The sequence below is a fragment of the Harpia harpyja genome, chromosome Z (genome assembly GCF_026419915.1).
Source record: "Harpia harpyja isolate bHarHar1 chromosome Z, bHarHar1 primary haplotype, whole genome shotgun sequence".
NCBI lineage: Eukaryota > Metazoa > Chordata > Aves > Accipitriformes > Accipitridae > Harpia > Harpia harpyja.
Genome location: NC_068969.1, coordinates 14,766,817 through 14,780,684, shown reverse-complemented (window position 1 = coordinate 14,780,684; position 13,868 = coordinate 14,766,817). Strand labels below are relative to the sequence as shown.

Below are 13,868 nucleotides of genomic sequence, written 5' to 3'. Positions count from 1 at the left end.
GGGCAAGGCTACTGCTCAGGCAGGGTCATCGTGCTGAACGGTTCTACCTATCTGCTTTTAGCTGCTATGGCTGCTGAGGATGGACCACGCTGCAGCTAATGGAGGATATAGAAATCTGGGCGTTGGGCTAGAAAGAGCAATCCAAACTGGGCATCACATTAAAGAACAGTGTGTAGGAAAGCATATGTTCAGCTTTTCTGTGTATCTGTGGTAGGGAAATGCACATACTGCCATGCCACTGGTGCTTCAGTGTTTTTTGGGAAACAAGTCTCTTTTAGTACTGGTGTAGGGGTTGGGGTTTATGTATCTCATAATCCTGTGAGATACTCTCTCTGAGTGTTCTAGAAATCTCTTCCTGTATTCTGCAAGTAGGTTATTGGGTTGTGTAAAGGCCTTGCACTTCTCCTGATAAAAACAGAACATCCTTTTCCATGAAGGGTGTGGAGACTGGTTTCCTTTGGGAAGGAAGCACATTAGGGGGAAGCAAGGGGAATGAAATATAATAATGCAGCTGAAAATCAGAAGCAGTGCTGAGACCTTATGGTGATGAAAAATACCAGTGGCTGGTGATCTTGGACAATAAAAAGAAAAAAAAAAATTCAAAAACAGAGAAAATCCTACCAGTGGCAGCATATGTTTTATGTATTTATTATCGGGAAAAGACATTGGAATTGCCCCTAGTGATGTAGAAAATGTGGAAGAATGCAATGTATGTGGTCTTTTGTATTTGGGAAGAAGTAAGATAATGTTTCTGTAATTTTTAGTGATAGGAAAACCCCAGTCGATACTGATAATCTGATTCTCTGTTTCTTAGCTGTGTTAATATCCATGTATCTGTCTGTAAGGGTATAATAAAATTTGTTTACATTTTACGTTCCCTTTCCCTCCTGGTTTTATATATAGGAATTTATTTTTTCTAGTTTCCAGTAACTATGCACACTTTTGTGATTAAATGTATTCCTCCCTTGTTTCCTGATTCTTTTCAGTTTTGGAAAATTGTTCCACTTAAAATTCAACTATGTTTATTACTAATCATAACTGTAATCTATTTGTCCGTAACAAATGAAATATGTTGATTGCTTTCCTAAAAGATGTTATCAGTGTTTAATACGGTGATCAACTTTGTCCTGTAGAATGTAACTAAATATAGACTACCTAGGTGGACTGCAATTAAGTTTTTGAAGCGTTAGGTATATTTTATAACTGTTTTGTGATATTTTATTTTAAAAGATAAGGAGAAGAGCTGTCATTTTTCCTTTGCTTGATAAAATGCTGATTACTAAATTAGACGGTAGCGTTATTACCATACTGCACTTGTAGCTGTAAATGTATTGCACATGTAATTTGTTGTTTGTAAGTATTTTTTTTGCAAGGACAAAGCATATTATCAATGTATAGAAACTCAGGAGTTACAGACTTTGTTTTATTGCTACAAAATATAAGATGAAAGTATTTGGCAGATTTAGCAGATTAGCAAGTAATAAAATTTTCCCATCCAGAAGCCTTTCCTTGGAGTTCTTTGATACTTCTTTTTGTACTATACCATGTTCAAATTTGAAGCCAGATTTGAGTGCCACTGACTGCCTTTTAAACAGTGGTTGTTTATATTAGAAGGTATGTTCACCTAGCACTTATATAGAATAAAGTCAAATATATATTTTTGTTAATTTTTATTAATTATATTTCCAATAATTTTAAAATTAATATAAAAAGCTATTTGAATGAGGCCTTTTTCTGACCACATACATATGTAAAGCTTTTTTTGTATCTGCTGGAGCAGTTTTGCAGGAAGAAACTAGTATTCTAGGTCCCCACAAGTTTCAAGAAAAGAAGTGGTGACATGTAATATTGTTAAATACAGTGAGACAACACTGGAGGTTTTTTGTTGGCTGTGGGCATGTAATTATTTTATTTCTCTTTTGAAACACTGTTCATTGTTTTAAGAATTATGTATGAAAGGATAGTTTTGTATGAAAGGGTATTAGAGTGAGAGTTTACAGAGAAGTAGCGTCTTCTAATCTGCTCATATGGAGGACTGGTAAAGAAAAAAAATGCTTAACCAACTCTTCCTGCAATCGATTTGCTTAACTACTTAATACGCTTTAAGGACCTGGTTGCTTGCAATGTTTTATTCATGTTTTAATAGAGTTCTCTATTATTAAGTTCAAATATTTTTAATTAAGAAAGAAGCACAGCCCTCTGGGTAATATTGCAAGCATGTAGATAGCTGGTAATTAAAGTTTTCTGCACGTATAACTACATTCAAACAATTCTGAATAAATCATTGGAACCTAGAAGAATGTAAATGTCATTATATATGAAAAAGATCCTTTAAGCAACAGGTTTTGTCAATCTAGCAAAAGTTTTAAGCGCTTAATAAAAATACTTTCTCATAAGAGGAGGATATGCAAAAAGACAAGATAAGCTTTTAATTACTAAATGAAATATTTAGACGAATTTACGAGTATTTCAAAATTACTTCTTACATCAAAAGTTTCTCCTAAATTACAAAGTGAGCTGAATTTCAAATTCAGTTTTCAAATTCTCTCTTTGAAAATTGGCTAAATGTAAAATTTATAAAGAGGCTTTTGTAGTAGTCATCTGAAGCTACAGAATAAATAGTCCAAACTACTTCTCCTTTATTACTTCTTTATTAACACTGAAAATTGTCATGACATCTATTCTCCTTTCTGAGTATAGTATTTCAAGAGTGAGACCGTTACAAGAAAAGAAAACAGAATGACATTTGAAATAAGCTGGGGGGGGGAACAAATGTTTTGAATTGTTTTGTAAAAATTCAAAAAATCTATGCATCTTTCTTCATCGATGTAAAGGAAAAGACAAGCAGGTTTGGGCAATGTTTTGCCTTTATTAAAAAGAGAATGAGAAAAATGTTCTTTCAATGCTTAGTGCTTTTATTGTGCATAGCACTAGTTCATGCTGTCATTTTAATGACTGCATGCCAATTGCTTCTTACATGAGGTAAGAAAGATAAGCTGAAGCTTCTCTTACAGTAATCAAATAAATGCAGAAAGCTTCAATATAGAAAATTAACAGGAAATCAGCATCTTCAGTAAGATCAATAAAAGTTATAGCAGCTGTAGATCTGGTAGAATACTAATACATCAGAGCAAAGCAGACTTTCCAGACGTAACGTAGCAAGCTTCGTATGAAATGGACAAATAACTAATAGTAACTGAGCTAATAACATACGTTCAGTAAGGGTCTAGAGAAAACATCACATATTATTTTAGGATTAAAAATGGTAGTAATAATCACACTATTCAGGATGAAGCTTGGGGCTCAAAAGCCAGAGCTAAAAAAGGGGTGGCAGCTGTGCTAACAGCTTCTGTCATCTTCTTATACCTTGTACAAAATGGCAGACTACATTTATCTGTGCCAAAAAGTAGCCTCTGAGTGCTTGAGGTGATTCCATAGGAAAAATCTTTGCAAAGACATTTGACTTAAGAATTTGAGATACATAGTAAAACATAAAAAATGTTTGCAATAGGCTTCAGAATTAATTGTCTTTTTCACAAAGATTTGCATACTTGCATATGCAACTATTTCCATGTGAGCGCCCTTCAGTCATAAATCCTGTTTTATGTGATATATTTACCTGCTGATTGTCAGCTTGCAGGCACACTTCCCATCAAAGGTGGTTTACTTTGTTATTTCAGTGCTAATTTTCTTTTTGACCAGTTATTTGCAATAGATGGCTTTAAGTGAAATCTAATATCAGGGTAGTCAGAATGAAACATCAAAAATATATGATAGAGTTGCTACTCCCAAAAACTTAATGTTAGGCAGCAACCTTATTGAATGATACTTAATTTCTTAACTAGAATTAAAATGGGAAGTGTTATTTTACATAATATTGAGATAATAACTGTTGATTTGTGGCACCTGTGAGTAAATAAAAATATGCTGCATATCTTTATTCTAAAACTATTTTAGCCAATAAAATATTCTAGAGCTTGAGGTGAAATCAAGGTTCTGTTCATTGCATGATGCCATTACATGTATTATTAAAAAGGAAGGGTTTCTCCATCTGTCATTGATCCAGAATTCCCTTCCAGTGTGCATTGTATTGCACATCCTATACTTGGAGTTCAGCACTGTGAATGAATCTATGAGCGTATCCCCAGTTAAACTTCTGGAGGGGAAATACGTAATGTAGTATCCTTCATTATCTGGCTTTGCTCTGATCCCAAGGACAAAAAAAGCTGGCAGGAAAGGGGATCAGATGGATAATAACGCTTTTCTGACTCCTAGAAAATACAGTTTTATTAAGGTATATAGAACTCCATAAAACAGGAAAGAGTACTGTGTGTCACTGAAAATAACTTCCTTTTTCAGCAGTGTTGTCATATAATCTTTCTCATGAAAGTGAGCACTTTGCATGTGAAATACTAAGCAATATACATGAAAATCTAGGATATATACATATCTTTTTGCATGATTTCCTAATAATAAGGAAATCAATGTCCAATGTATAATGTCTTTTGTGGACTGCTTACATCATACCTTTGTGGAGTTGAATAACTGAACAAATATAATATTTTATTAATCGCTTGCATATATTCATGAGTGTTTTTAAAAGCAAATTTCGTGTTTGTGTGGTATCATAACCTGAAGGTATTGAACGTTGCTGTACTATTTCTCTTACTAAGATAAAGCTGCAGTTCAAGTTTTCCTATGTCTCAGGTGTGACCAGTTTATGATTATAATTCATAGAGAAGACTTAGGTATGCGTCTTGTATACATAGGAAGAAAACAGAGGAGGTTGTAGTAATAATTCCAGCATGTAATATTTCAGTGTGTCTTCTGGTGGTAAGGTGACTTTATACCCTGTCGTGGTTTAACCCCAGCCAGCAACTAAGCACCACGCAGCCGCTCACTCACTCCCCCCCCACCCAGTGGGATGGGGGAGAAAATCGGGAAGAGAAGTAAAACCCGTGGGTTGAGATAAGAACAGTTTAATAGAACAGAAAAGAAGAAACTAATAATGATAACACTAATAAAATGACAACAGCAATAATGAAAGGATTGGAATGTACAAATGATGCGCGGTGCAATTGCTCACCACCCGCCGACCGACACCCAGCTAGTCCCTGAGCAGCGATTCCCCACCCCCACTCCCCAGTTCCTAAACTAGACGTGATGTCCCATGGTATGGAATACACCATTGGCCAGTTTGGGTCAGGTGCCCTGGCTGTGTCCTGTGCCAACTTCTTGTGCCCCTCCAGCTTTCTCGCTGGCTGGGCATGAGAAGCTGAAAAATCCTTGACTTTAGTCTGAACACTACTGAGCAACAACTGAAAACATCAGTGTTATCAACACTCTTTGCATACCGAACTCAAAACATAGCACCGTACCAGCTACTAGGAAGACAGTTAACTCTATCCCAGCTGAAACCAGGACATACCCCCAGAAGACACACTGAAACATTACACACTGGATTTCATAGCAGGAAAAGCTAGCAATGTTCATATTACTAGTACTGCTGACTTGCAGGTGTTCTTGAGGTCTTCAGTTACCCTGTATCTCCACACAGCACCCTGTGCCTACCCAACCTCCTCACAGACTGTGAGATTGCCCCTTCTGCCAGGAATATGATAAACTCCTGGTCTAAAAGCCCCATTCTCTTCACTAGAATCAAAGCACTGTCCCTCTTTGGAATACTGTTACGTAGTGTCTTGCAACCGACCGGCCATATTCCAGTGATATAAATCCTCTGAAGTCCTGGTCACTACTTGGATTCACTTTTCAAGCAGAAATGCTTTGTAATTCCATTCAGAACCAAAACTAGAGGCCTCAAGTATTAGAGCTGTTCCTTTGTGAAACAGCAATCTATGTGGACCCTTTAAAAAAGGGGAAGTTTTTCTTAAAGGAGTCTTTTAAACAAAGGTGATGCCACAGCAGGTTCGGTGAACTTAAACAACCTTATCATGAGGTTTTGTGTGAGGCATAAGTATGAACTGCAAAATAGTTAATACATGTTTTTAGCTTTTGGCCTGTGGATCAAGTTTGATATAGCAATTAGAGTTACATTAACAATTCAACCAATGAGTATAAAGAAAAATGAAAATACAGTGATGTTTATTTTAAAACGTATACACTAGCAAGTTACCAAAATAACTTTTAAAATTTAGTGCTGACATGTAGCTTTCCAGAGAAATTTTATGCTGTGCTTGACAAATAAGTAAATGTTATGTTGATGGTGTTTATGATACCATGATAACTGTGTGAGTAGGTTTATTTCAAGATTTGTATTTAATGCTTAATTTTAGCTGCTGGATTTTTGAGCTTCTGAAAGCCTGCTTTTATCTTCTGTTTTTAATTGCAGTGGAACAGGAACTTCACCAAACACCCTGGATCCAAACTGCAGTCCATAACAGTGTTTGTGGTGTTCTTCCTTCCTGTAATTATGTGTAACTATGCTTGATCTTCATAGCTGAACAGAAATCTGTTAACTAATCTTTTCCAGTAAACATTGTTTCTCTTTTAGTATTGTAGCTTCTTGAAGATTCTACAAGAGCTTCTCCAAGGTATCTGTTTCATTCATATATTCTGTTCCATGATCCTGTTTATATTGTTGACTTTCCCATTTTATTTCATAGGAGTATGACTGGAAAAACTATCAGTCAGATAGACTGAGTTCATCTGAACAACAGATGCTGGCTAGCATGAAGAGACAACAAAATGAAGAATTACAGGATGCTGGGATCTCACATGGGCTGAGCGCATCACAGATAGACAACTGCAACATTAGCATTAGTACAAGCAGTGATGATACAGCAACCTGGAACTCTGGTTTCCCACCAGTAAGTCTAAACCCACAGTATTTTCTCTGTATAGTTTCTGTCAATTCTGAGACTCAGGGGTCTTGAATATTAACATTCCTTTGAGTAGATTTGAAATTTAAGGTATCATTACCAAATGGGTTTAGAACTTATCAAGTAAAACACGCAACCAAAACACATGCACTTCCAGCAGGTTCTGTAGTACCACCATGGACAAAAAGCAAATCTATTATATATATTCTTTCCTAGAATCCTGAAGAATCATGTAGGCTGTACAGCTTGTCACAATAGTGGCTGACAATGTGCAGGTGTGTGATATAGAACTTAAAAATAGTTCCAAAATGAATGAAACCCAGATATACCAGTCAGCAACTGCATTACAGTGTGAGTAATGGAAAATAATTGCTTCTTACAATGATAAAGTCTCATTACTGAAAAGCTAACTGTTTAAAGGACTGAAGCAGGAGAATAGCAGCAAAAAGCTGCAGTAGTTCTGAGCACTTAGTATGTGATCCTTCTTTTTTTTACACCTTGTATCATTACTTGTCCTGGTACAAAGTGGTACAAAATCACGCACAGCTGCACTGTGTGACAGAGTGCTGTTATAAGAAGCAGAGGAGTATTTGTTACAGTCCACAGAAGAGTATTGAATGTGTGAAATCACAGAATAACATTTCAGCAACTATATAAAGGTACTTGCAGGAGCTGCTGTAAAACTAGATAACCTCATACTCCATTTATATCTCAGCAACATAGTTCTTATTTTATTATAGGTGAAACAATAATAAACAATGAATGTGGCTTAAGTAAAGCACACAACACAACTCTCAGAGGCAGATCCAACATTAGAAGAGTAAACACTGCTGTGTTTCCCCAATATAAACTATTGTAGAGTAAATCCTCTAAAATTTTAGGTGAAGATTACCTTCAGGCATCTATAGGGCCCAAGTAGAGACCTGTAGTACCAATCTTCCATAGTGAATGAGCAACACAGCATTGGAACTTTGTGGTATGCTGGTAAATGAAGGTTTCAAATGAGAAGAGATGTATCAATAAGTGGGTAATTGTATGAATAAGAACTTGGTTTACAGAGTAATATTTTGCAGGATATCAAAGAAACATTAGTTAGTTTTAACTATTTGAGATACATCATTACACATTTAGTTGATTTCATCATATCTCCAATGCATTTTCTCAGTACTCACTAAATAGACTCAAACGTGGTGTAAATCTGCAAGACTGGATAAATGGAGCTCAAACAAAGAGAATAGCAATCTCATTAATTTAGAAAGCAAACCTAATCTTTCTCAGATAAGGACTAATTGCTTAGTCCCTTGCTACAACAAAGACTTCAGCTTCCGTGGTCTTCCCTACCCATATACCTCTGCCTTTACGCAAAGGGACTCTCTGTACCAGTACAATATCAGTTAGTCCACAGTATCTACTGATTCACTTCAAATTTTCCTTTCTGAGATAGCTGCCACGGCACCAGCTATTCATAGATGTGGTATAAGTTTCTGGAGTGTGGACTTCTGTGTTTAACACTGCTTGAGGTAATTGTGTTCCAATATTTGGAAAAATGCAGAGTATTCATGTGAGAGTGATAATTCATTTTCTAGACCTTTAGTATCTAAGAAGGTTATAAACAACATTTATTAGGGAAGGTGATTATTTAATGACCCCAAGTTGTTTTAGCACAGAAGCTTTTAAAAGAGTAGTTGGGGGCATTTTTGGTATGCTGGTGTTAAATTTTAGTATATTTTGATATGCATTTCAGAAGACTTTGAGAGTAGTGATGCCAGTATTCAAACGGGTAGCTGAAATGAAAAAGTTAATGTAGGCCAGTTAGTCCAATCTCATTGTCAAAATAATGAAAAATCTGGTGTGGGATTCAGTTAAGAGATTTAAAGGGTCGTAATATGGTTAGTGATAGTCAAGATTGTTTTACAGAAAATATGTCCTGTTCAAAGAATCTAATTTTATTGCTAAAGTTACAATTGATAAGGAAACTGCTTAGATGCAACATGCTAAGACCATTGTACATAATTGTTTAAAAATGAGCAGTATACAATATTGATAAAGCACACCTTGAATGAATTTAGAACTGGTCAACTGACAAATATCAAAAGCAGTCAGTAGGGAATTATCTGTGAGTAGAGTATATTCAGAGGGACCTACTTCATGATTCGTTCAGTTCTATATATGATGATGTTCAGTGTTTTTTATTGGTGATCTATGGTTTAATAGCCTCTGATATACATATGATCCTGAGTTGATCTCATTCTTCCCTCTTACGTTCAAATCTATAAGTCTGTCAGATAATTTCATATAGATGTTTTCACTGAATCCCCGCACATAGCATTCACGTGTGCAGTAAATGTGTTACTGCATGCATAGGTAGTCTACATAACTGAGAGATCAAAATAAAGCCTAGTTGGAGTGATTAGAACACGTTCAAAGGTTGCTCCTCCTGGGTTTCAGTCTTCTGCCATGCATGGTCTTGCTGTAAGACCTAAAATCATAGAATCATAGAATAATTTGGGTTGGAAGGGACCTTTAAAGGTCATCTAGTCCACCCCCCTTGCAGTGAGCAGGGACATCTTCAAGTAGATCAGGTTGCTCAGAGCCCTGTCCAACCTTACCTTGAATGTGTCCAGGGATGGGGCATCTACCACCTCTCTGGGCAACCTGTTGCAGTGTTTCACCACCCTCATTGTAAAAAAATTTCTTCCTTATATCTAGTCTAAATCTGCCCTCTTTTAGTTTAAAACCATTACCCCTTGTCCTGTCGCAACAGACCCTGCTAAAAAGTTTGTCCCCATCTTTCTTATAGGCCCCCTTAAATTACTGAAAGGCTGCAGTGAGGTCTCCCTGCAGCCTTCTTTTCTCCAGGCTGAACAACCCCAACTCTCTCAGCCTTTCTTCATATGAGAGGTGCTCCATCCTTCTGATCATTTTTGTGGCTCTCCTCTGGACCCGATCCAACAGGTCCATGTCTTCCCTGTGCTGAGGACTCCAGAGCTGGACACAGTACTCCAGGTGGGGCCACAGCGGAGCAGAGGGGCAGAATCACCTCCCTCGACCTGCTGGCCACGCTTCTTTTGATGTAGCCCAGGATATGGTTGGCTTTCTGGGCTGTGAGTGCACATTACCACCTCACGTCCAGCTTTTCATCCACCAGTACCCCCAAGTCCTTCTCTGCAGGGCTGCTCTCAATGCCTTCATCCCCCAGCCTGAGTAACGTCATTGTTTCTTCAGCATCCAGTTTTTATCAAGAAGTGTTCCTTATATGTATATCTATTCCTTACATATATTATGTAAAAAATATGTGTAGAATAAGAGCAAATTTGGTTTTATATCACTGATCTTTAGTACCACCATCATTTGAGTTGAGTCAAGACAATTTGCAAATGATCAATCTTTCCAAAAGCAGATGTACAAACTGCAGAAAAGTTTATATGTATCTGTAGCCATCTTCCAGTTGCATAGGCAAATTATTTTAGCAGTGCACTATATAGAAAAGAAATAGAAATAATCCTCATATTGTAGTTTGAGAAATTAAGAACAGCTTGAAATTCGTCATGATTAAACTTTCATGCTTACATGTGTTTCCACGTTGTATCTTTCTGATTATTTAAATCGCTAGTATCTATTGCTTTCTCTTATGTTCTTCAAAGATAAGTAAGGAGTATTTTTATTCCAAATTTTCGTTCATTTTATACATTTTTGTCCCTTAGTGGAAACTATGGCAACAGCACCACCAGAAGGCAGCTTTTTGTGTATCTTTCATTTTGAAATACCTATGATGTTTTGCAAGGCAGGGCAGAATATAATTATGTTAGATAGTGAACTTATGTATCAATGTAATATTTTATATATAAAACACATTTTCAGTGAGTTTATTTTTTTCATTACTTGCCATTGTTAGTCTGATTTCCAGATTCATTGAAAATTTTCATGTTATTGACTGTAATGAATCTAAGAAACCCTTCTGAATGTAAAGGCACATAGATCAATCATATTGCTAAGTTGCAGTTAGAACAGATGTCCTTAAACCACTATAGAACAGATATACCAAAACTGTATTTTTATATCCTATGATAGTTTACCAAGAACTGAATATATGCTGTCAGTAGAAATCGTTGAAATGTAAGTTGTTTAGCAGCTGCTGTAAACTATGACAGCCAAAAAGGAATAAAATAGCTTTGAATATTATACATTACCCAGCATAGCTATCAGTTATAAATATGAAAAACTTCTATTTTAAAATGGATTTACTTCGAAGGAGAATTGTAAACCCTTGTAAAATGTGTGTGGGGCACAGTTCCAAATGAATAATATGTGTATGCAGAACTAAGTATTTTGAAAGAGTTCATTTGACCGTGTCTTACCTGAATGATTTCTTAAATCTTAAGGTCTATGAAATTCCGTATTAGCTTTGCAACAATATGAAAGACACAGTTGTATATATTGCAGAGTATAATGTGAAATTTATACACACACATACGCACATTATCCAAGAAAATTTGCAAAGGTTACAAAATATTTCTGCTTAAATGCCTTGCTTTATTCTAGGGATCCAGTAAGACCTTCCTGCCCTGTCAGGGAATTGGCCCATTCAGCTTCTTGGATAGCTGTTACCACACTTCAGACACCACTTCCTATATAACACAGACATTCTGGAGACAGATCATATGTAAGAGCTTTCAGGATATCTTATTGCATATGGTCTCTGATTCTCAGTCAGAAATGCAAAGGAGAAGGAAGATTCTCCTAGATTGCTCATTGATATAGCCTAGAAGCTTGTAGCAGTATAATGCTCTATTAGCAGACTCCAAAACATGCTCACCACTAAGGCCTGTCTTTCGAGTAAGGAGTACTCACAGAGAAGAAAGGTTACTTGTTCCCCAAGCAACTTCCTAAATATAAATTCAGTTACATAAGCCTTGATCTGCAAAATATTTGAAAGAGTACTTCCAGATAGATACCTAATTTGTGGAAGGTTTTCTGGCCTCGTTTGTGATGTTTCAGAAAAGAAAGCCACTTAACATAAAAATGGTCTGGCAGAACTGAAGTCTGACAGACAAGAGGAGTGATATTTAAACCCAGAATTATTCCGAGAGCTCAGTTTGACAACCCCTGGAGGGATCTGTTCACTTCAAGTCAAATTGCAAAACTGAGGCAGACTATTCTTTACTATGAAATGAGACTAAAAATTATTTAGACAGATATTCTGGTTCATAGACTGACTAATTCACTTTCTGTCTCATCCTCAGTCTTCCACTAGCCATCATTTGGGAATTGTACTATCCACCACCAGGCAGTGACTCATATTTGGCAGTAATTAGGATGTCATTCATCCTGAACATATATTTTACAACATCCCTCCCTACTTCCTGAAACCATGAGAACATACTCATTTTTGTATTGATTTCTGTAAAAAAAGCAATCGCTTTCATAATGCTTAGTATTTATTTTTAGCATTTCATGTACTAAATTGTACAAGTATTGTTAATGAATGCTTGTATTTTCACTTCTTTTGCATTTGCTTCTGTGATTTGTTTAGAACTGCTTTTGAGGTGTGTGGTAACGGCAGGGGGGTCTCTTCTGGAAGCACTACATATATACTGAGAGAAAATGTATTTCTGAATTTTAGAATTGTTGAATTTTTATACCAGTTTATGAATATTGATCTTTCTTGCAAATAACTGATTTTAATGCCATAAACCAAATGTAGTTTGAAACCTTTGGGGCACATTCTTACAATGGGTAGGTAAGATCTGAAGGCTGTGGAAAATGATCATCTTTTGTATGAATATTCATACAGTCTACCATTAGCTATTCATGAACGGCTTAATCCAGGTTTCAAATTGGCAGTGCCATAGAGAATCATATGTGCTTCAGCAAACTTTGTGTAGGACTGCTAAGATTACTGTTAATGGTTCTTCTGAGGAGAGAGGAACCATGCCTGCCAGCCCTATTAGCTCTGGCTCAGTGTTGTCTAGTCTTAAGAGTGGTTGGTTCTGCACAGGTCCTACTAAGAGTTCCCGCACCATGCTTCCTATACACATACAGTCCAGACTTTTCTATCAGACAAGACTTTGCCACCCTTCCCTCTCTGAAGTTTCCTGACTCTGTCCTAACATTCTCACGGGCAGTAGAGAGATGACCATGTGGCTGACTCTTTAATTCATATGTATTTCCACCCAGACCAGAATCATCTGTTAAGTTGTACTTTTGCACAGTTAGGATCTGAATATCCATTTAAATTTCACAGATAAGAAAAAAGACTGTAAAGTTCTAATATCAGAAGCTGCAAATGTGTATGCTCATAAAAGATCTCTTACACACTTCTGAACATTCTGAAAGAATATTTGCAAATTTATTTTCTCACTATTATTTTTTGTTTTCCATAGCCCGTCAGTCAGGAGCATCACTATCAGAAAGAAATGAGCCCACTTTCTCATTCCAACCCACGGTAAGATTCCATTTATAGCCCAGGCAGTAAGGATTCAGTTAGAGTGTTCTGAATATTAAATGTGACATTCTTTGATTTAATCTTAAATCTGTTTTCAATTGCAACCTCCTCTCAGAGGGCTTTACTATTACTCGTTTTAGTCATTGTCTGCACTATGTCTGCGTTGCTCTGGAACACTGAACTGAATTCTGCATGTTTTGGATGTACCACTGTGTATTTAAAGTAACTAACATAGGCCTTGCTCCTACATCTGCTTTGATGCGTGATTCAGCAAATCTTCCTCATATGACATACATACCCTCTCGCCTATTTCTTTCTCCCTCTCCCTCTCTGCCTTGAAAGCTTAGAACTAGAATTCTGTATGTGACTGTAGGTGTCAGGGAATCTATTTGTTACAAAAGATTTTAACGTTACTTATTTAGACGGTTTTTTTCAATAGAAAGCCTAGTCAGGAGAGGGTGTTACAACACTGTGGGATAGTTCAAAGGGATCCTGTCTACAACATATTTTGGTTGTCACGGTTTTTGCTTGATCTGTTTTGTTTGGAATCAGCAACAAAATCCCTGTGACTTTAATATAAGGTG

The 13,868-nt window shown here is 36.5% G+C and overlaps 1 protein-coding gene across 2 annotated transcripts in view; it reads left to right on the top strand.

The window, feature by feature from the left end:
* CFAP20DC (CFAP20 domain containing) overlaps positions 1-13,868 on the top strand; it is a 93,190-nt gene that overhangs the window by 59,175 nt on the left and 20,147 nt on the right. Inside the window, exons 14-15 of one of the 2 annotated variants that reach the window (XM_052775931.1) lie at positions 6,624-6,827; positions 13,223-13,284. In XM_052775931.1, the coding sequence (XP_052631891.1) occupies positions 6,624-6,827; positions 13,223-13,284 (266 nt within the window). The remainder of the gene's footprint in view (positions 1-6,623; positions 6,828-13,222; positions 13,285-13,868) is intronic. The other variant, XM_052775932.1, reaches the window with a different exon arrangement.